We start from the raw sequence: 20,505 nt of genomic DNA on the forward strand, positions 1-20,505 counted from the left end.
GACTTTTTCCTCTGGAGACCAAACACTTAGGAGCCTGTTTACTGGACTTTAAAAGCTTGTGACCCCCAGTCACTCTTTCTTGACCCCAAGGCTTTGCAATCTGTGGCTTCCCCACTGGACAGAAGTGGAACTGTCATGCTGCCTGTTCTGGGGTCTCCCAGAGGTTTTCCCATGCCCTCTCCTTGCTTCTAATGCCCTACAGACTTGGGGATCTGTGACCACATATGGTACAGAAGTAATGCTTGAGAATGGTTTAGATCAGTGATGTCAAATAAGATTCACTTTTATGTCACCTTCATCAGTTGGAGGCCTCCCAGGTGCCTAAATTGGGAAAGATGCTGAGACAGAATCCCCATGGGTACAGTGCAGGGACAGTAAAGCCACATGTGCTGTGATTTGCTGTCCACTGTGTGGGTGCATCCAGGAATATCAGAACCCTGGAAGATTATTCAAGGGGAAGTTAGGACAGCTTTTTTGCCAATCCAAGAGTGTTCTTGAGGAAGTCTGTCTTCCTCTCTGGCCTTCAGTTTCTTTCCTGTGAAACCATGGGGCCAACACATAATTCCCAAGGCTCCTTTGGCCTGGTCTGCCAGGATTCTCTAGGGTCTGGTTCGAGGTGGATCCTGGCCCTTCGAGGTGGCAGAATCTGATCATGGCCCTGTTTCCTTAGATTTAGGCCTTGATACCCTTGATGACAGCATCCTGGGCTGAGTGACCACCTGAGGTTTTTCTGGTGATTTTGTGACCCATGTAAGACTTTGAGCTTTAGGGTTATTCTCTCAAGGAAATAGTGACATTTGGTGAAGAACCTGTTTGCTGTGGCTATGTGAGGCTTAGCCAAAAAAAATGCAACATTTTTATTAGGAGGTTAGGCCATCCATTGCCACAAAGTGTCAGATTCTAGGCCTAGAGCCTGGAGAAAACTTATTTTAAAATTGATGGGGTGCTGGAGGGGTTGGGGGGTGGTGGCTGTAGCTCATGAATCAGTTGCTAAACCTGGAAACAAAAGGCCTCATGTGGCAGACTGTTTCTGAGCACAGATGAATGGATGAGCAACTGGCACCACTTTGCCCAGTTGGTCCAGCTTTCCACTTGGCCACCTAGGCTTGCTGTGAAGACCTCGTCTGGCAGAAATGACAGTGTTTTTGCCCCACCTTGATCTTAACTGTAATTTAGGACTAAAATCTTAGATTCTAAAACATCAAAGGCAAGATGGCTCCCAGTTCTGTGAGCTCAGCTTCTCATCTCTTAGTTGAACAGGTGCAGTGTAGCTCAACACACGATTGCTGCTCTTGCTGCCAGGAACTGTCCCAGCATAGAAAGGAATGGGACACAACCCCTGCCCTCATGATGTCTAAGGGAGGAAGCAGGCAGGTCAACTGGTACCTCATCACTGCAGGGCTGCAGCCAAGGTTTGTGAAGGATTTTGCAGGCATATGGAATGGGGACTGATTGGTCCCAAGAGGGGACTGGGGAAAGCTTTGAAGAGGGGATGACATTTGGTTTGAACTTCAAAAAATTGTTGCTTTACCTCTTTCCCAAAGTTTTTGAGGTGGCTTATAAGAACACATACCATAAAAAGGACCAATATAAACTTAAAGTCAGAAAAAGAGAAAATTGGCTGGGCAAGGTGGCTCACACCTGTAATCCCAGCACTTTGGGAGGCTAAGGTGGGTGGATCATGAGGTCAGGAGATCAAGACCATCCTGGCCAACATGGTGAAACCCTGGCTCTGGTAAAAATACAAAAAATTAGCCAGGTGTGGTGGCATGTGCCTGTAGTCTCACCTACTCGGGAGGCTGAGGCAGGAGAATCGCTTGAAACGTGGGAGGCAGAGGTTGCAGTGAGCCGAGATCGCACCACTGTGCTCCAGCCTGGCTGACAGAGTGAGACTCCTCCTCAAAAATAAATAAATAAAGAGAAAATGGAACTTAGAAAATTAACAGGAAGAGTGAAAAGACAGATGTTTAGCCAGGCACGGTGGCTCATGCCTGTAATCCCAACACTTTGGGAGACCAAGACAGGAAAATCTCTTGAGACCAGGAGCTTGAGACTTGCCTGGCAACATCTCAAGTGAGACCTTATCTCTACAAAAAATTTAAAAATTAGCTGAGCTGTGTGGCTCGTGCCTGTGATCCAGCTACTCAGGAGGCCGAGACCACAGCCCAGGAGATCGCTTGGGCCCAGCAGTTTGAGGCTGCAATGAGCTGGTACTACTGCAATCCAGCCTGGGTTACTGAGCAAGACCCAGTTTCAAAAAAAAAAAAAGATACTCAAACCATGGGTCCCAACATAGTTACTGTATTTGACCGTTTGCAAAAGCTGAAAGCAAAACATGTTACACATTGTCAGAGAGGAAAATACACAGTAGTTCCTGAGTGTAAATTGTTTTTCTTGACCTCATTCTTAAATAGCTTCATGGGGGTGGGAAGGAAGTGGTAGTTAATAAGTGAACCTGTAAACCAGTGTTTCTCAAAATGTAGTCCAGGGAATTGCATCAAAATTACAGTTACCTAGAGTGCTTCTTAAAGTGCAGATTCCTGGGCCCCTGCCCCCAGGCTTATCAAATCAATCTGGTGAGTAGGACCCAAGAATCTGCAAATTCACATACTTCTGCAGATGATTCTTCCTGCACTCCACAGTGTGAAAGCCCCTGCAATAGACGGGAACCTACCACCATTTGAAAGCAAGCTTGAGTGCTTGGCCTTTGAAGGTTGAGTGGGGCTTTAATGAGGGAGAGAGCAAGGCATGAGAAATGGCAGTTCCACTGAGGTCAGTCAGTGGGTCATTGCTGACGAGGTCACTTTTAAGTCATGTTTTAGAAGAACTACCAAGTGTGGCAGTTCAGGCGTGTGGCAGGACTGTTCCTGAGCACAGATGAATGGATGAGCAGCTGGCCCCACTGTGCCCAGTTGGTCCAGCTTCCCACTTGGCCACCTATGCTCTGCTGTGTGGACCTTGTCTGGCAGTCTCCTTTAATTTTTTTTTATTTATTATTATTTTTTTCTTTTTGAGACGGAGTCTTGCTTTGTTGCCCAGGCTGGAGTGCAGAGGTGTGATCTCAGCTCACTGCAGCCTCCACCTCCCAGGTTCCAGTGATTCTCCTGCCTCAGCCTCCCAGGTAGCTGGGATTACAGGCAAGTGCCACCACACCCGGCTAACTTTTGTATTTTTAATAGAGACTTGGTTTCACCATATTGGCCAGGCTGGTCTCGAACTCCTGACCTCAGGTGATCTGCCCACCTCAGCCTCCCAAAATGCTGGGATTACAGGTGTGAGCCACTGCACCTGGACTATTTTTTTTGCAGCAAATTCTTTGTTTTTCTCTCTGTTCCCAAATGCAGGGTATTGAGACCACAGATGTGTTCTGTTTCCTGTTGAAAAAGCGTTTCTCACTTAGCTGGGTGTGGTGGCACGTGCTGTAGTCCCACGGGAGGCTGAGGTGAGAGGATTGCTTGAGCCCAGGAGTTCGATAATCGTGCCGTTGCACTCCGGTCTGGGTGACAGAGCGAGACACTGTCTCTTTAAAAAAAAAAAAAAAAAAAAAGTGTTTCTTTCCCTGGGACCTAATAGTTTGGATGGTGAGTTGGTGGAAAGAACAGTGGGTGTTGGGGGTGTTGAACTTGTGTTTGTGTGTAGTGTACCCAAGAGATATCATGTCAGCATTAAGAATAAACTAATTCTGTTTTCTAGTCACTGAATTGTGTGTTTTGACATCCTTATTTTGGAAGATACTTCCTTATTAGGAATGGGACTAAGGAGGGGGTCACCTTTCCCATCTGTGGGTCATATTTTAAAATATTTATTGTTCAAGTTTAAAGATATAACCTAATGTATAAAGAAAAATACCACAAACATCTGATTTAAGAAACAGATCAGCCGAGCACGGTGGCTCGTGCCTGTAATCCCAGCCCTGTGGGAGGCCAAGACAGGCAGATCATGAGGTCAAGAGATCGAGACCATCCTGGCCAACATGGTGAAACCCCGTCTCTACTAAAAATACAAAAATTAACTGGGTGTGGTGGTGCATGCCTGTAGTCCCAGCTGCTCGGGAGGCTGTGGCAGAAGAATCGCTTGAACCCAGGAGGCAGAGGTTGCAGTGAGCCGAGATTGCGCCACCGCATTCTAGCCTGGCGACAGAGCGAGACTCTGTCTCAAAAAGAAGAAAAAAAAAAGAAATCATTTCCTGCACCTTCGAAACCTTCATGAGTTAGATTTTGAAACTCAGTGAAAAATGCTTCACATGAGAATCGAGAGTCCCTTCTGGTGACTCTCCATCCCCTGCTCTTCTGTCAAGTTTTCTTGTAGGTTTATGGAAACCTTTGTTACTTGTGCTGGTGGCAGAGAAGCGGAGAGGATAGCTGCGCGTCACCCACACAACTAGGATTTGTTGGTGTACTCCCGTGTGCATGGCAGCCAAGTGGACACAGCTCTGTGATGAATCCTCCCAAGAGGACTGAGGGGCCCTGATGGAGGCTGCTTCTTTGCAAAGCTTTCCTTGACTCTCTTCCCTGACCCCTGGTTGATTCCCCTTCTTCTGTGCTAGTTTTAGTTTGTTGTTTGTTACCTGTCACACTCACCCAGTACTGTTGGCTTTGCTGGTCTCCTTGACTGCTAGGGGCAAAGACCTTTTTTTGTTGTTGTTGAGACACAGTCTTGCTCTGTCGCCCAGGCTGGAGTGCAATAGTGTGATTTCGGCTCACTGCAGCTGTCACCTCCCAGGTTCAAGAGATTCTCCTGCCTCAGCCTCCCAAGTAGCTGAGATTACAGCTACACCACACCCCGTTAATTTTTGTATTTTTAGTAGAGATGGGGTTTAGTAGAGATGGGATTTCACCATGTTGGCCAGGCTGATCTCCAACCCCTGATCTCAAGGTGACCTGCCTGTCTCGGCCTCCTAAAGTGCTGGGATTACAAACGTGAGCCACCACACCCAGCCTCAAAGACCTCTTCTTTACTTGCTCACCCGGCCGCCTGCCCGCTCCCCCACCCCCTGCCCCGCATGCCCTGTATCACCTGGTACGTGATACATACTAACTGGTACATGTTTGAATATGAATGAATGTGGTGCTGTGAATGCTTAGGGGATGTGGGTGAAGTGCTTAAGAACGAACCTTGAGTGGTCTGGGAAGGCTTCTTAGGGGAGGTGATGTTTGAGCTAAGGCCAGGCAGCTGTTAGATTTGGTGATATTGAAGCCCTTGGAGACTTAGAGAGCTTGCACTCTTCCCGGAATGACGGGTGAGCCATGTACAGTAAATGGTGCTTCTCATTTCTAGCCCAAGGGACCTCAAGGGGCACCGTGATTTCACGAGAATGCTGCAAGCAAATCTTTTCTCACGCTGGGGAATTTGGTGGTAATGCCTGGCTCAGCTTGCGGTGCGCACCTGACCTTTGGAAGATTGGTACAGAGAGAAGCGGCCCACCCACATGAGCCTGTGGAGCAGCACTGGTGGGGGAGCTGGCTTGTGAAGAGGGACTGTGCAGTGTACTGTCAGGTCTGAGACCCAGGAGGAAATTCTAACATCCCAGCTCTCAGAACCACAGAGCTGTAGGCACTGCCTAGTTCCACGTGTTCCCAAATGTTTCCTGAATACTTGAATTTCCTGTTCAGGAAATTTTCAAAAGAAACTTAGAGTCCTGACCCCATGGCTGCCAAGGAAGGATTTTTTTAAAATTAAATTTAAAAAATCAGTCCAGTATGAAAATCTACCATGATGATTTCATAAGAGAAAGGACATTTTAATATTCAAAGAGTAAGAAGCACTTAATCTTGGAAGAAAGGGCATTCCTATACATTGATTGCCTTTAGTTTAATGAACAAACACCTTCATGGTCTTTACTTTTATGATTTCATTCCTGGGCTAGTGAAACATTGTCACAATAAAGCATCAGGCCAATGCTTCTTTCCACCCACTGGCCAATCAGTTGACAAGCAGTGACTAGATGTTTCAGCCTGTTTTGCTGAGGCTAAAGGATTGAACTAGTGCTTCAGCCAGCATGAAAACCAGTCAGGAGTCTGTGCTGGTGTTGGCTTAGATTAGCAGGGCCTTTGATGGAGGGGCATATTTGTGTTTGGGTTTGCTGTGCCAGGCAGGGGAGCAGTGGAATTGGTCTGAGTTGAGCTCACACATTGAAGTTATTGAGCGACTTACATGCAAGGCCATGACCTGGACTCCCAGCCGAGAGGCCCACGTGGCGGGGCTTGAGCTGGGGGAGCCGAGGACAGCTTACATCTGCTCATCTGCTTACGTAACCCTGCCTCCCAGCTTCCAGAGCCAAGAAAACACACAAGCCAGCCCAGCGGGGCCGAGAGCCTGTGGTAGCACACGCCATGCGCCACACAGCAAGGGCGCCTTGGCTCATCCTGAGGACTGTCATGAAGTCCTCAGCCCTCTGCCTCCTCCCAGAGCCTCTCCTTGCGACCCCAGGCAGTGGCTCTGAAACCTGGTCGCAGGTCTGCATGATTCTGAACAGAGGTAGTCATTGCCCTCCTGGAGTCTCAGCTCTCTGGAGTTTCTCACTGGGACAGAGCCAGGTGTGTAGCAGAGCATGGCCCCTGCAGTGTGGCAGGAGGTGTGCAGGGCACTCAGAAGGCCTCCTGGCCGGCACTCGACCCAATTAGTCATTCAATTCCAGGTCTGGGGCTGCTGTCTGTTGTCTCAGAGGTGTAAGCTGCAAGATCCTTAGAATTGTGGAGGCTTCAGAGAGAGAAGGTGGAGAAAAACTTACCAGATTGGGCAAGAAGGGCAGAATTGGGAGTCAAGGTGTCTCAATGTGTTGGAAGCACGATGGGGGTTGTGCAAGAGGCACAGCGAGTTCAGAAGGGAGCAGGAGAGCGAGAAGAGGCTGTTCAGTGATAAAGCTCTGCACAGAGCCATTGGAGGAGTAAGCTCCTTGACCATCCTTAAACCAGGGTAATTTTCATTTAGGTTCTGCCACACACTCAGCAGGGAGCTCCTGGAAGGCAGGATTTGTCTTGTTCATCCTCCCTCCCTACCTCAACCCAGTCCTCCTTGGACTGGCACACAGTAGGTACCCAGAAAGTATCAATTGAAACAAATTGAAAGTGGTCTTGACACATATCACTGGGCAAATTTGTATTTAACTGACATTTCAGAGTAAAGACTCTCTGGCTTGGTACTCGATCAGCTTCTGTGGATTGTCAGCATGCTGTGGACACCCCCGGCATGGGAGTGAGTGGGCGTGTGTGTGTATGTGAGGGTGAGAGAGTGTTAGTGTGTGTGTTGGGGTTGGGGAGAGAGGAGGAAAAATAGAAGATGGACCACCAGGGTAGCAGCTTCTGCCCTGGGGAGATGGTGGTGTCAGTTGCTGAGGGAATCCTGAGGAGAAGCAGGTCTGGCTGTAGGTGGCGATGGTGATGGGGTTGCATGAGAGTCCATTTGGGGCAGGTTGAGTTTAAGGTGCCCATGGCATATGGCTAGCCATGTTCTGTTGGCTGTGAGGTCAGGAGAGAGACATGAGATGGAAACAGAGGTTTGGGAACTGTCATGTGCTTAAACTAAATACCTGGGTGTAGGGAGAGTGAGAAGAGAAGGGGGCAAAGATGGACATCCAAGAAAGAGGCTGAGAAAGCCTGGGAATTGAGGTAAGAGGAAGCATAGGTAAATATGATGCTTGGTGATCAAGGCTTCTTTCTACCTCTCCTATGCGGGACACTTACGTCTCCTGTCTGCCTGGACATTCATGCTGAGGGCAGGGAAGGTGAGAGCAAGGATTTGTCTAAAGGTCTCGCTTTGGATCCCTTCACTCCTCCTGGTTTACCAAGTGTCACTGGGCACGTCAGGGCGTTCTGAGACCTTAGAGATCATCCAATCCAATCCCTGCAGTTTACAAATGAGGAAACCAGTACCCTGAGAGTGGCTGTACTCTCCACTCTCAGGATACCTAAGATCATCTGGAAAGTCACTGGTGGAGCTGGACCAGGGCCCAGGCATCTCTTCTCCTGTCTGGGGCTCTTGACTTCAGGACCCCCTTTCTGAAACGCATGATGGGGCAACACCAGGACACTTTCCAGCCTGCAGGTGTCTGTCCCGCAGAAGCGAGGCAGGCCACGTGTGAATTCCTGTTTCCTGGGTGGGTTTCAGAAGATACAAGCAAGTCGGCAGGGTGACAGCCCAGGTGCTTCTTGGGTTCCCCAAAATGGGGTTATGTTTAGCAGCATCCTCAGAACCAAAGGTGGGGTGGGGGCTGTAGATGTTGTGGGGGCCCTCTGAAGTGAAAAGAGCCCTGTGACAGATCTTTTCTTGTTTTTCACAAGTTCACTGTGCAGCAGGGCCCCCCAGGGGGCTTTGCCCAGGGTTGGGTGTTGGGCAGCCCAGGCCTGGCCGACCTTGTGGGGAAGGGTGTGAATGGTGGGAATCCCCGAAGGCCCTCTTTGCCCGAAAGCTCTAAAGCTTGACATCAGAGATGCCCATCACATGGCCCATCAGAGCCCTACTACCCAGCTTGCCCAGTGAGAATCATCTGGACTCCTTGTTAGGTAGCCATTTAGGTCTTTCCCAAAATCCACAGACTCTCTAAGGGAAGGGCCCGAGATTCTGTATTTGTACTAACTTCCTCAAGCAATTCTGGTGATAGGTTTGGGAAAAACCTGTCCAGGGTGATCGCTGGCTAAGTCCTGGTCTTCTCTGAAGAGCACAATGCCTGCTCACTTCAGGGCACCCTGGGAGGTGGGAGCTGGCTCAGCAGGCAGTCTTACAAGGGACTGAGCTTCAAGGCCCCTGTCCCTCCAGGAGGTAGGTGCATGGCCAGAGAGAGGGAGCAGGGCTTCATAGAGGGAGCCCTGAGGATCTTATTCCCTGCCCCAGAGGGTCTGCTGCCTGAGCTCTGTGATAGCACAGAGAGTAAAAGGACCAAGCCTGGTTGAGGCCTCTCAATGCAAAAGTTTGCTGGTTAGAGGAGAGGGGGAAGAGCATTTCTGGCAAAGAGAAAAGTGTGGATAGGCATGGCTTAAGGGATGGGGAGGGAGACAGACAGAGCTGACATTGAAGGGCCTGTTGCTCAGCTGTGGGCCTTGGCCTTCCCTTGTGCAGGGTCACACAGCCTTAGAGCCATTGGAGATTTTAGTGGGAAAGTTTAACATGGTCAGGGCTGTATCTCAGAAGAAAACGGACTAATGGGAACAGGTCCTGTGATGGTGGACCTGGGTCAGCTGTGGAGGGAGGGAAGATGTGAGTGGTGTACTGGGGAAGGGGATGGAAGAGGCAGCTATCTGGTGAGAGGAACCAGGCCCACAGCTGTTTTTCTCAGCCTGTTCAATTCAGAAGGGTGAGTGATTCCGGGAGTAGGGGGTGCTCGGAGAGCCACACATTATTGATAAACAGGGCAGGCTGAGGCCTGCTCACTGGCCCTGGGCGGGTTTCAGGTTTTGATCTGTGCTTCTGGTTGGTATTGCTACCTGTTCCCTGGGTTCCTTCCTTTGTTCTTGTGGCTCATTTGCTTCACAGGTGAAGCTGGTTACACTAGAGTAACAGTTCCCAAAGTGTGTTCCCTGGAAAAATGGTTCTGTGGCCAAATAAGTTTGGGAAATGGTGGGTTAAATATAACGGAGGGGTTTTTTTTGACTGCACAACTTCTCAGAGCCTTTGGTGTGTGTCGTGACTTTGCAGAAGCAGGATTTAAAATGCAGCGTTCCCATTCTTATTTGACCACAGGACGTGTTTTTCCACTAAGCATCTTGCTGGGTCTAATGTTTTCTGGAACTCGTTTTGAGGAGGTCTAGTCTGCAGAGAGTGTGGGGAGCCTGGGTTCAAGTGTTGGCTCTTGACTCTCAGCAAAGCTTTGGTTCCCTGTGTTGCCTGGACTGTACCATGCGTACCACATACCTTGTATGTGACCTTTTCCTTGTCCCTCTTCCCACCTGCCATTACCTCACAATCCGCAATCTGCACCTCATCCAATTTTCTTCTGAGGGAAGCACTCTCATACTAACTTCCCTCATCTGCATCCATGTTCTTCTAGGCCAGAAACTTGGGAGTCAGCCCTCCCTCTTTGTTACTTCTTCTTCCTCTTTGTTGCTTTATCCCCTCTGTTACTAAGCATTCTTCTGTGTTCTTTCCAGCTATTTCTTTTATTTTCCCTCAGTCTCCTCTGGGGTCTGTTTGCCTCCATCCCTCCCAGAGCTTGGTTCACCTTCCATCGAGTCCCTTCCTGAGACATGGTCACTCATGCCACTCCTGCTACCTTCCACTTTGGAGCTAACTCCCTCCACGCTGATGTCTCCAACGTACATGTGTGCACATGTGTGTGCGCGCACACACACACACATCCTTCCCCATTCTTAGGCTAGAATCAGAGAGATGATGTCAGTCATTTGTTCAAGGCCACGCAGCTGGGAGGTGGCAGAGCTAAGTCTCAATCTCAGGGGTTTTGAGAAACTGCCTTCTCATCCATGATCACTGATTTCTACAACAGCCTATCAGGAACTCTGGGTAGAAATTATTTCCATTTTACAGTGGAGTCGGAGCGGGGAGGGTTCTGGGCAGGCGAGTGCTTCACAGATTGACCAACCATCTAGGTTTGCCCCACACTGAAGGGGATTTCTGGGAATGGTTGGTCACCTAGTGCTGGATGTGGTGCCTGATGCTGGGCAAGAGGGCCCTCTCCATGGCCACGTTGCCTCCCAGGAGGAGACTTTTCCTCTGCAGCTGCAGCCTGGCCGTCTGATGCAGCCTGTGGAGCAGTGGCAAGTCCTGTGGCCTGCTAACTTCTCCCTTCCTCCACCTCTCTAGTGGGCCCCATGCTGATTGAGTTTAACATGCCTGTGGACCTGGAGCTCGTGGCGAAGCAGAACCCAAATGTGAAGATGGGTGGCCGCTACACCCCCAGGGACTGCGTCTCTCCTCACAAGGTGGCCATCATCATTCCATTCCGCAACCGGCAGGAGCACCTCAAGTACTGGCTGTATTACTTGCACCCCATCCTGCAGCGCCAGCAGCTGGACTACGGCATCTATGTTATCAACCAGGTGAGGCCTGGGAAGGTGGAATGAGAGAGGGTGTGTGTGCATGCATCTGCGTATCAGATGTGTGTGTAATGAGGGCAGGGGAAGGGGAGTGATTTCACAGACACCTGGCACTTACAGCAAGGAGCCAGCCCCCCAACCACCACCAGTGCAGATGAGCTAAACGCCAAACAGTGTGCTTGCCTATTGCTGTCAACTCTGTTAGCCACGGGAAATGCTGGAGTTTTTCATTGTTCTGTTTTTGTTTTCTGGAAGTAGCCTTCTAGCAAAATTGGGAAAAAAGACAACCCTAATTATTCCAAAGTAAACACTGATTATTCCCTGGGTTTGTGTAGTTGTGTATTTTCCTTTTAAAAATAAAACCATCATTTAGATATCAGACTTTTAGGTAACTTCAAAGTTTATCCAGTCAGTCAGACTGTGTCTCCTGGGGCACCTGGAGACAGTGCCCTTGGTTCAGCCCCTGGTGAAATATCTGGAGAAGTCTGATTCGTGGGCCATCTGAGAGTCATGTGGACTGGGCCGAGTCTGAGAAAAAGTTTCTCACTGCTCATCTGATCCATATGTGTTGGACTTTAGCCCTGCTTAGGAAAGTAATGCTAAGGATAGGTCAGCTTTCATCACCATGGCATGGAGGATCAGATTGATCTAAGAGGCATCTTTATTGAAGTAAATTTTTCAATGTATTTGAGGAGCATTATTTTCCCAAGAGTATAACTTTGATATTTCAAGATTATCCCTAAAATTCATGTCTTTAGACTGTAACCTCCTAGGTGCAATGACACATCTAACTTATCTAGGCACCCAATTTCATTGAAATTCATTTGAAGAGTCTGAGTACGCCCATTTCTACAAAGCCCAATGTCCATTTCATTTTGAGATAAACTCTGCTTTACGTAGGAGGATTGTTGGCAGTTTACTGCTTCCATCAAAGTCAAGGGACTCTGTGCACCTTCCCTGGGACCCCAGGGGAAGCCCTTGAGGACTGCTGTGGCACTGTGCTGCATCACTCACTGCAGGGAGATTCTGAAGTGTAAGGCTTGGTCCTGCCCTGTCCCGAAGCCTCCAACCCACTTCTGGCAAGTGGGACCCTCCCAGGGAATGATTTGTTAACAGTCCCAAATAGCCTGTAATTGGATGGTGGCTGCCAAATGCTTTGGAAGCTCAGAGGAAGGAGAGAGAGCAATGGCTTGGAAGGACTAGGATATAAACTAGGTTCTAAAGTCTGCAGGGAGATGGGCTTCTCAGCTAGGGCCAGTGAGCAGGGACCTCAAGGCAGAAAGGAACCTTGCATGTTCCTGGAAATCGAGATGCCCGCTGAGGTAGGAAAGCACCAGAAGCTCTGAGGCCAGGTGTCACAGCTAAGCCTGTGAGGCAGGAGAGAGCAGAACAAGCCCTGTTATAAGGAAACTGAAGCAGGACAGCAGGTGGTGGGCAAACCCCTTGAGGCTGTTTGAATTATTTGACCAAGTGAGGTACAGACCGGGGGCCTATGAACACCTGCAAGCAAGTCAGCCACGCAGTTATGGGTCACCTTGAAAGAATATTGGAGAATGCAAGAGAGAATAGGTAAATGTCCTGCAAAGTGCAGGTCACTGTAACCCAACAAGTATTCATTTAAGAAAAGCCCTGGCCGGGCGCGGTGGCTCACGCCTGTAATCCCAGCACTTTGGGAGGCCGAGACGGGCAGATCACGAGGTCAGGAGATCGAGACCATCCTGGCTAACACGGTGAAACCCCGTCTCTACTAAAAAATACAAAAAACTAGCCGGGCGAGGTGGCGGGCGCCTGTAGTCCCAGCTACTCGGGAGGCTGAGGCAGGAGAATGGCGTGAACCCGGGAGGCGGAGCTTGCAGTGAGCTGAGATCCGGCCACCGCACTCCAGCCTGGGTGACAGAGCGAGACTCCGTCTCAAAAAAAAAAAAAAAAAAAAAAAAAAAAAAAAAAAAAAAAAAAGCCCTGTGATTGAGAAACATTTGTCTGATGCCAGTGAGCACGTACCAGTGACGGCAAGATTCAGGAGCCTATTATTAAAGCAGTGGCAGCGAGCACCTGGAAGAGGTGGCCACCATCACCAGGAGACAGCAGGGATGACTAATAACAAGCCATGCCAGCTGCATCTTGTTTCTCTCTCTTGACAGTTGCTATGCCAGTAGATGAGGGATGTATTGTGGATACAGTGCTGTCATATCTTATCCAGCAGGGCATCTGACAGCATCCCACAAATCTGCCTGAGTAGAAGGCAGACAGCTGTGGTCTGGGTGCCATATAGATAGGTTAAAATATATGTTTGGGCCTAGGCGCAGTGGCTCATGCCTGTAATCCCAGCAATTTGGGAGGCCAAGGCCGGCGGATCACTTCAAGTCAGGAGTTTGAGACCAGCCTGGCCAACATGGCGAAACCCCTTCTCTACTAAAAATACAAAAATTAGCTGGACATAGTGGTGGGCGGCTGTAATCTCAACTACTTGGGAGGCTGAGGCAGGAGAATCTCTTGAACCCAGGAGGCGGAGGTTGCAGTGTACCAAGATCATGCCACTGCACTCCAGCCTGGGCAACAGAGTGAGACTGACTGTTTCAAAAAAAAAAAAAAAATATATATATATATATATATATATATAAATACATACTTGGGTAAAGAGGGTAAAAGAGAGTTAGTGATGATGCTGAATTTTTGAACTGAGGTAGCTGTTTTCAGTGAAGACTGGAGCGTGGGATGCTACATCTAGATATGTTACAGTTTAGGTGAATGTGAGACTTCCCTATTTTGAAATCAAAACAAATATTGGACCAGTAAAATCTGGCCACCAGCTTAAATTCCTGTGATACAATTTACATAGTCCTCAGGCTCAACACAGTAGATTTCTGAATGTCCTCTACCAGCTACATGCTCCTGCCCTCCTCAATCCAAGTAGACAGAACAACTAACCAAGCCAGCTCAGACCGGTGGCACAGCTGTGCTGGCTAACACTGGACACCACCTAAGAGAGTGCTCCTCTAAAAGTGTGCTTCCCCAAATGGAGCCAAATACGCTTGAGGATTGCTGGGTTGAACCATGTAAAGCAGGTCTCATTCCTGCAGAGCCTTCGGTACCCCAGGGTACACTGTAACCCCAGAAGTGTTTCCTGAGCTTGCCTGACTAGAAAACTTTTCCAAGAACTGTCTCAAGTGATGAGTGTTTTGTGAGTCACACTTTGGGGAAAGCGGGCCTAAGTTAGTGTCTCCTCCCAACTGCCTCTCTGCTTTCCCTGGAACACTAGGAACTACCCATCCTCCCTCCTCTTTCCACTTCACAACTTAGCATCAGGAATATTTTAGTTTTGGTTTTTCAAACATATATACCTCCTTTTTTCTTATCTTGTCAGTATCATCTTTTCTTTTCCTCATACATTTTTTTTCTCTTCATCCTTTCCTTCTCCTCCAAGGGTTAACTTTCTACCTTAGGATAATCTTTTCCTCTTTTTCTCCCACTTCCCCAGCTACTCTCTTATCATCTGCTCCAATCTCACCCTAATTGATCATTTTGGGAAAATATGGTCAGAGTCCAGATAACTAAGTCAAGAAATGCTTAAACTTTGCCCTACCTTTCCAGTAAAGAATATTACCTAATAAATAATAAAATGGTAATAGGAAACCTGAGCCCTGAAAAAAAAGAGGTGGAAGGAGAAACATTTGGAGCACATCCTGTCTACAAATTAGGAACTGCCTGTGTTCTCCGTTTTATGGTTATATTCTAGAAGAAGAAAGGGATTTTGTAGCACCTGGTTTTGACCTTTCTGCCCTGTTTGTTGAGCAAATAAACCTTATGGACTGTTAGCCCTCTTTATAGCCTCTCAGCTTCTCCCTGGCCCAGACACCCTGCTGTCATTTTGACTCTTCATTCACACACACACACACACACACACACACACGCACACACACTCACACACACACCATTTAAGATTAGACAGAAAGAATGCTCAAAATAGCAGTGGCTTCTAAGACATTTAGTACAGGGGTTCCCAAGCAGGCTTTTCAGTATCGAATTTCTTTCTGCCCATTGAAATGCTACACAACCTTCCACTTATAGCAGGTCACAAGGGTTTCATTCTACTTGAAGTAGGGGCCATGTCCCATTTCCACTTCCTTAGCTTCCCATTCAGTCTCTTCTAGGATTTGCCCAGACCCCTGAGGCCAGACAATGTGGAAACTTCTGCTCCATGTCACAGATGAGAAAACAGTCTCAGAGAGGGACAGGCTCTGAAAGTCTCATAGACAACATCAGGGCTGCGGCTCAAACCCCAGCATCTGATTCCAGGTTTAGTGCCTTCTCAGGGCATCAGTGATGCTCCTCATGGCCAGGGTGCCCTCAGTGTTGCTCACAGTCCAGTATCCAGGGCCAAGAGTGTGTTGTGTGCTCAGACTGCCTGGGTTCAATCCTGGCACTGCCATTTTCCAGTCAGTGACCTCAGGCAGGCTACTTAAGCTCTGCAGGCCTCAGTTTCCTCCTTGGTGGGGAGGGCTGTGAGGCATTCTTCTCATGGTAAACCTTCAGTAAATACCAACCGTTACTGGGAGGGTCCACTCCTGCCTCTGCACTCTCCATTCGTCCTGCCTGTTTCCTCTGCCTGCTTCTGTGGTGGTGAATTCTTCATGACTCCCACCACCTCCTGCTGCACCCCCACTCAGGGCCGGCATCAGGACCCTTCCTTCTATTGGTTTGGACTCCTTGGAGTCAGAGGATAACGGATAGTGGAATGAGCCAGGTGGCAGAATCTCAGAGGACTCAGAGGCCATCCTGGGCCTGTAGGCCTCTTCAGAGTGGGGCCACTTATCAAAGTTCATACCACACACAGGCATGAACTTTCACAAGTTGTTATGACTCATACTCTGTCTATAGTAAGCTGTTAACCCCTCCCATTTGGCTTATGCCTCTGTAATTACCGTAATAACTTATATCTCAAAATAAGGATATTGAAGGAATGAGTGGAGAGAGGCTTTCCTGGTTGAGATAGAGAAGAACAAGAGTTTCTCTTTGTCCTCAAGGCCTCTCCTCCCATCCCTGACCTTAGCTCACCAGCATGGGAAAATACTATTTGGCTCCTTGTACTCTGAGATGTGGATGTCAAGATACAGCATCAGCATTCCAACTTCAACGGCAGCGAGAAAAGAAGGAGGAGGAGAAGATACCATAGCAAGCAGGGATGTATGCTGCATTTCCTAATACTCGAACCCGGAAATGAGACTGTAAAGCCACTCAAGGTGAAGGGAGGGCAGTTCGCCACCTGGCAGCACTAGCCCTAAATTAAGGAATGCAGGATGTTTGTGGGTTGCCCATCATAAAAATTACACAATGAGTAAGGAATGCAGGCACAGCTGGCCAGGTGTGTTTGTCACAACCGTGGCAGCCCTTTGCCCCACAGCCAGTACACAGAACTGGTCTCTCCAATTCTGATTGCATATCTTCTGGCACCTCTGTTCTTCCTCAGCTGCCCAGGATTTTTCTAGTTCTGACCATGTTACTTACTCTTTTAAACCTGTTAGCATTTCATGACTGCCCACAGGCAAGGGTCTAAATGGTCGGAAGGCCCAAGCTTAGCCTCTGAGACCCCGACCTACCTCCAGCCACTTCCTCCTCCTCTCCACTTCACTGGACTCCCCCTCTCCACCCAGATACCTCTCTTCTCCCCTCCTTGTGCCTTTGCTTATGCTGTCCCTTCTGTTCCTGGTGTGTCTCTGGCCATCTTTTAAGCTTCCCTCCCCAACCTCATTAGCTCTGTGGAGTCCCTGGAATAGAGCTGACTTCTCCCTCCCTGCTGCTCCCAGGCTGCTCAGAACTTTCTGGAAATGGATGATTATCTGAGTTCCAGCCTCAACCCAGCCCCCAGACTCCCAGTCCCTCATGTCTGCCTCCCTTCTTTCTCCCTGACCACACAGCTGGTGCATAGTCAGTACAGATGTAGTCAGTGAGTGGAGCATGGGGCTTTTTCCTGGGATTCCTGCCTCTTTGTTTATACCTAGTCTCAGGAGCCCTACTCCTGGTCTTCTGCCTAGATCTGTGCCTCTTGGAAGTGAAGCCTCCGTTCCCAGTGGGGCCAGGTCATCACCCTTGGGAATTTGCAGGGCCCCTCCCTTAAACTTCTTCCCCGAAGCTTCCAGCTCAATGCTGACCAGAGCACAGGCTGCCTGTGACAGTCCTTGGGGTGACCTCCCTTATCAGGAAAAATGCAGAAAACCTATTGATACCTTAGCCTTGTGATTGTTAATGGTCACAAAACTCCTTTAGGGTCTTTGGACTCAGCACCTTTAGGGTCTCACTTTGAATTTTGACACACACACCTGCCCCCCCTCCCCCCGCCCTAGTGAGGCAAATGGTCTTCTGGTTGTGCCTGCGGAGGGAAGGCTCCAAAGGTGATGGCTGGGAAGCAGAGCCGGAGCCTGCCTGAAAGGCTGTGGAGAAATGGAGTGGGGGCTCAGCCAGCTGCCTGGAGGACTCTGTCTGGCTTTGAAGTTTTCTCCTGTTTCCTTTTCTTCTATGTACTGTTTTAGGATGATGGGGTGATAGTTCCAGGCTGGTTGAGGATGGATTTGGAGATAGTCCTTTGTACCCTCAGTGAGTAAGAGCATCTGTCACCCTACCTCAGCAGTTGTCTCTGTCACTGGTCCAAGCAGCTGATTCCTATACAAGGTCAAGATCAACTGGGGAGAAGCAGACCCCTGGGTCTGTTCCATTAGTGAGGACAGCTGCCTGGGCTTATGGCCCCATTGGTTTGGTTTCTATCTTGATCATCTCTACCATCCCCCCATCCCTGCCTTCCATTTTCTACCTGAGCTGTCAGTGCGCAGATTGATGTGTGTGGGAACAGGGCTCAGGAGGAGTGGGGTAGAGTTGGTCCTGTCCTGCAGCCTCCCCTTCCTTCTGGCACTTGGACCCTTTGGAGCCTGTTGGGGGTGGGGAGTGGGAGTGGGAGTGGGAAGGCCAGGGAGTGTCTCTGCGCCATCACTGTTTGAGTGTTGTCCCTTTGCTATGTGCCCCACCTAGGATGTGTGTCTCTGTTCTCCTGGGGACTCAATTTGCTAGTGAATTGCTTCTATGGATATTGTTCTGGGAAACGCCATTTTTTCTGCTCACCCATGACTCTGTGACAAGGAGTGACAGCTTATTAGGAATTTGCTTTTGTATTGGAACACTGGTCATCAGAATGGGCCCTTTTCCTTTGCAGCTTTGACGTTTGCTTCTCTTTTCCTCACCTCTCTCCCTTGCATCCACCCTTTTCTCTTTTTCTTCTTTTTTGTTTTCCTTCTAGCAGGGGCCTTTTGCCTTTACTTGTTAATCCTGTTTGTAAAAAAACAAGTGGAAGGAGGAGTTCCTCTCTGATCTGCTTCTTATTGTCCACCTACCTTCTCTTCCGTACTCTCCGCCTCCTAGAGAGAGAGAGAGAGAGAGAGAGGAATGCTGACCTAACTACCGCTGCCACTGCTGCTGCCACCACCGCTGCCACCACCAGTCCCTGGTAATGTTCACATGTCCTCAAATCAACCCAGAGCCAGGGCCCTACTGGTCAGGGGGAGGCTATGTAAATAATCCCATGAATGTGTCATCCTCAGGCCCTGGGGTCTCCTAGGCAAGACCAGGGCCTCTGTAGGCTCTCTTGGAAATGCCGAGGTTACTGGAAGCCAGCCTGTCGTACAGGGTCTGAGAGTTTAACTTCTTTTAAATTAAACTACAGTTGAGCTCATGCTGTGTGTGTATAAACTTTTGTATCCTGCTTTTTCCTTAAATTCTTTATCATCAGCATCTTCGCATGTTATTTCATAGTCTTCATCATCATCACTTTCCATACCTTCATAGTAGTTGATCATAGAATTCCACCATAATTAACTTGTCTTTTCTCTTAGAAGTCCTTTAGATAATGTCCAATTTTCCATGAGCGTAAATAATACCATAATGAACATCTTGGAGTCTGAAGTTTGTTCTGTGTTGGTTTGTTCCACATTTAGGATCTTTTTCCCAGGCTAGATTTTCAGATGTGGGATTATGGGTTCAGATATGGTTTACACATTTTTATAGTTTTAATACAGATGGCCAAATTGCTTTCTGAAAGAGAAGCTTTTCTTAAGTATTTTTCTTCAACTTGTATCTTAAACATTCTGAACGTGCTTAGCACCACTGTCCTGATGTATCTGCAGAAAGCCATGTCTCCAGTTTTTAGTGTGTCAGGCCCTTGGGAGAGGCAGGCATCCTATGCTGGCTCCTTGGAGCTTGGTGTAAAACTGTCTCCTCTGGCCGGGCACGGTGACTCACACCTGTAGTCCCAGTACTTTGGGAGGCCGAGGTGGGTGGATCACAAGATCAGGAGATCAAGACCATCCTGGCTAACATGGTGAAACCCTGTCTCTACTAAAAATACGAAAAAATTAGTCGAACATGGTGGTGGGTGCTTGAAAATCCCAGCTCCTCGCGAGGCTGAGGCAGGAGAATGGTGTGAACCCGGGAGGCGGAGCTTGCATTGAGCCGAGATCACGCCACTGCGCTGCAGCCTGGGTGACAGAGCGAGACTCCATTTAAAAAAAGAAAGTCTCCTCTGTGCTCACTTCACCCAGAATCCCTGTTGGGCTCTTCAGGGAGCTCAGTTCTCTCTGAAAGCAACTTTATAGCCTCAGTCCAGTCTGTGTTCCTGTGTGGCAGGAGCCAAGGGTATGCTCACTCTTGAGAGTGGTGACTTTGGTTGACTGAGAACCACTCCCATAGCCTGGTCCCTAACCCTCGAAGGCCCATTTCTCTCACTCACTGGGGTGAAGAGTTTAAATCTCAGATCCAAGTTTTTTTTTTTTTTTTTTTTGAGACGGAGTCTCACTCTGTCGCCCAGGCGGGAGTGCAGTGGCCGGATCTCAGCTCACTGCAAGCTCCGCCTCCCGGGTTCACGCCATTCTCCTGCCTCAGCCTCCCGAGTAGCTGGGACTACAGGCGCCCGCCGCCTCGCCCGGCTAATTTTTTGTATTTTTTAGTAGAGACGGGGTTTCACCGCGTTAGCCAGGATGGTCTCGATCTCCTGACCTCGTGATCCGCCCGTCTCGGCCTCCCAAAGTGCTGGGATTACAGGCTTGAGCCACCACGCCCGGCCCAGATCCAAGTTTTGTTGAGAACTCTGAGCTACCATATTGTTATGGTTAACAACTAGAGCCCAGCTGGGCATGGTGGCATGTGCTGACAGTCCCAGCTTCTCAAGAGGCTGAGGTGAGAAGATTGCTGGAGCCCAGGAGCTCAAGGCCAGCCTGGGCAACATAGCAAGATCCTGTATCCCCTGCAAAAAACCAACAACAACAAAAGCAAAACTAGAGCCCAACTGCTGTGAACTCATGGGTGAGTAGATATTATTAGCCCTCCACAAACTCAGCATTTGTATAATCCCAGGCTCTTTCCAGTAATTCTCTGGGGATCACCTCCCAGGCTGTCCACTGTTCCAGGATCCACACTTAGGCCTGTAGGAATGCCCAGTCAGAGCTTCTGCTGCCGCTGATCTGTTACTGTTTCATGCAAC

At 48.9% G+C, this 20,505-nt stretch overlaps 1 protein-coding gene across 2 annotated transcripts in view; it reads left to right on the plus strand.

The window, feature by feature from the left end:
* The window catches only part of B4GALT1 (beta-1,4-galactosyltransferase 1), a 64,647-nt gene that overhangs the window by 21,074 nt on the left and 23,068 nt on the right, over positions 1-20,505 (plus strand). For both annotated transcript variants that reach the window (XM_045373363.2, XM_005581533.3), the window contains exon 2: positions 10,753-10,988. In XM_045373363.2, coding sequence (XP_045229298.2) covers positions 10,753-10,988 — 236 coding nt within the window. The remainder of the gene's footprint in view (positions 1-10,752; positions 10,989-20,505) is intronic.

This window comes from Macaca fascicularis, chromosome 15, assembly GCF_037993035.2.
Source record: "Macaca fascicularis isolate 582-1 chromosome 15, T2T-MFA8v1.1".
Classification (NCBI taxonomy): Eukaryota; Metazoa; Chordata; class Mammalia; order Primates; family Cercopithecidae; genus Macaca; species Macaca fascicularis.